Source organism: Madurella fahalii, assembly GCF_045866475.1.
Source record: "Madurella fahalii IFM 68171 DNA, scaffold_3, whole genome shotgun sequence".
NCBI classification, from domain to species: Eukaryota; Fungi; Ascomycota; class Sordariomycetes; order Sordariales; genus Madurella; species Madurella fahalii.
In genome coordinates, this window is record NW_027263973.1 from 4042220 (window position 1) to 4043451 (window position 1232).

General features: G+C 57.8%; 1 protein-coding gene across 1 annotated transcript; it reads right to left on the reverse strand.

Annotated features, from left to right (window-relative positions):
• MFIFM68171_06613 (uncharacterized protein) lies at positions 1–599 on the reverse strand (the record flags this gene model as incomplete). Its single annotated transcript, XM_071062033.1, has 2 exons — positions 1–456; positions 543–599. 2 exons carry the CDS (start codon positions 597–599, stop codon positions 1–3), a joined length of 513 nt encoding a protein of 170 aa, XP_070918134.1.
• Between the last annotated feature and the right edge of the window lie 633 nt (positions 600–1232).

Genomic DNA, 1232 nt, shown 5'->3' on the forward strand with positions numbered 1-1232 from the left:
TCAAAAGCCACTCAGCGGGTTAGGATTCTCCATCCTCACACCGCCCTGGATCTGGGGCTGCACCCCGCTGGGGCCCTCCACCTTGGCCGCCAGCTCCTTGTGCTTCGCCAGCGTCTTATCGCCGTCAAAATCCTGGTTGATGACGCCGACCATGCCGCTCTGGCAGTGGCGGCCCGTGTTCTGCGGGCAGTAGAACCAGATCGGCGCCGGGGTCTTCACCTCGACCTGGAAGACCTCGTCGCTCTGCGAGGCCCCGCCGTCGGGGTTGCGCGGGACGGGGAAGAAGCCCGAGAAGAAGGCGGCGGCGTCCTTGGGCTGGCAGGGCGCCGCGAAGGACGACTCCACCACCGAGTGGTTGAGCGGGTTGAAGTGGAACTCGACGATGGAGCCGACCGGCGCCACGATGTTCTCCGGGTCAAAGCGCAGCCCCCCGCGGCCCGCGACGACGGTGTGCGTCTCGCGTGCGACGGGTACGTGGTGGTTGCGCCGGCCGGGGTGGTGATGGTGGCTGCGTCGGCGGGCTTGGCGGGAGCCGCAGACACGAAGGTGAAGGCCGCCGAAACGGAAAGAAGAACGGCTCCGAGGGTCTTGGTAAACATGATGTATGACTGATGTTAAGAGTTGTTTAGAATTAGGGATTAAATTAAATTGGATGCTTGATTTAATGGCTTGAGAGAGTCCTTCGTAGCAAGGGAGGATGGTCTGTCGCTGTTGAACTGAGCTGTGAAGGATAGAAACTCTTTAAAAGCGATGCTGATGCAGATGTGGATGATGATGAGAAAAAAAGATGATGGTCGAGACATCCATCGTAACTTTATAGCATTTGTCCTCTTTCCGCAAAGGCGGTTACGACGAAGACAAACTCCGGAGTTGAGGGCTTCCGGAAACCCAGCCTCGAGGCTCACCTAAGAAAACACTGTTGTCGACTTTTGATCCCAAATTGGGGTACCAACTCTCGGTTTGTTCGGGTACCCAGCATCCGGGGTGAACAGTAAGCAGCCAAGCCGGGCCCGGTACTGTGGTTCGCCACTGGGCGCGACCCCAGTCTGTTTTTAGAAGCAGGCCGCTGACGGGGGCTGTGCCTTTGATCTCGCGAGCCCCGCGGCTCTCGTTGCCTGTACAGTGTACACAGAGAACTGCAGTGACGAATCGATAAATCGCTACTCGTGCCGTAGGATTTACTACCGTGTTAGAGTAAGCTGAACTGTCTTTTGCCTTTTTCAGCTGATGAG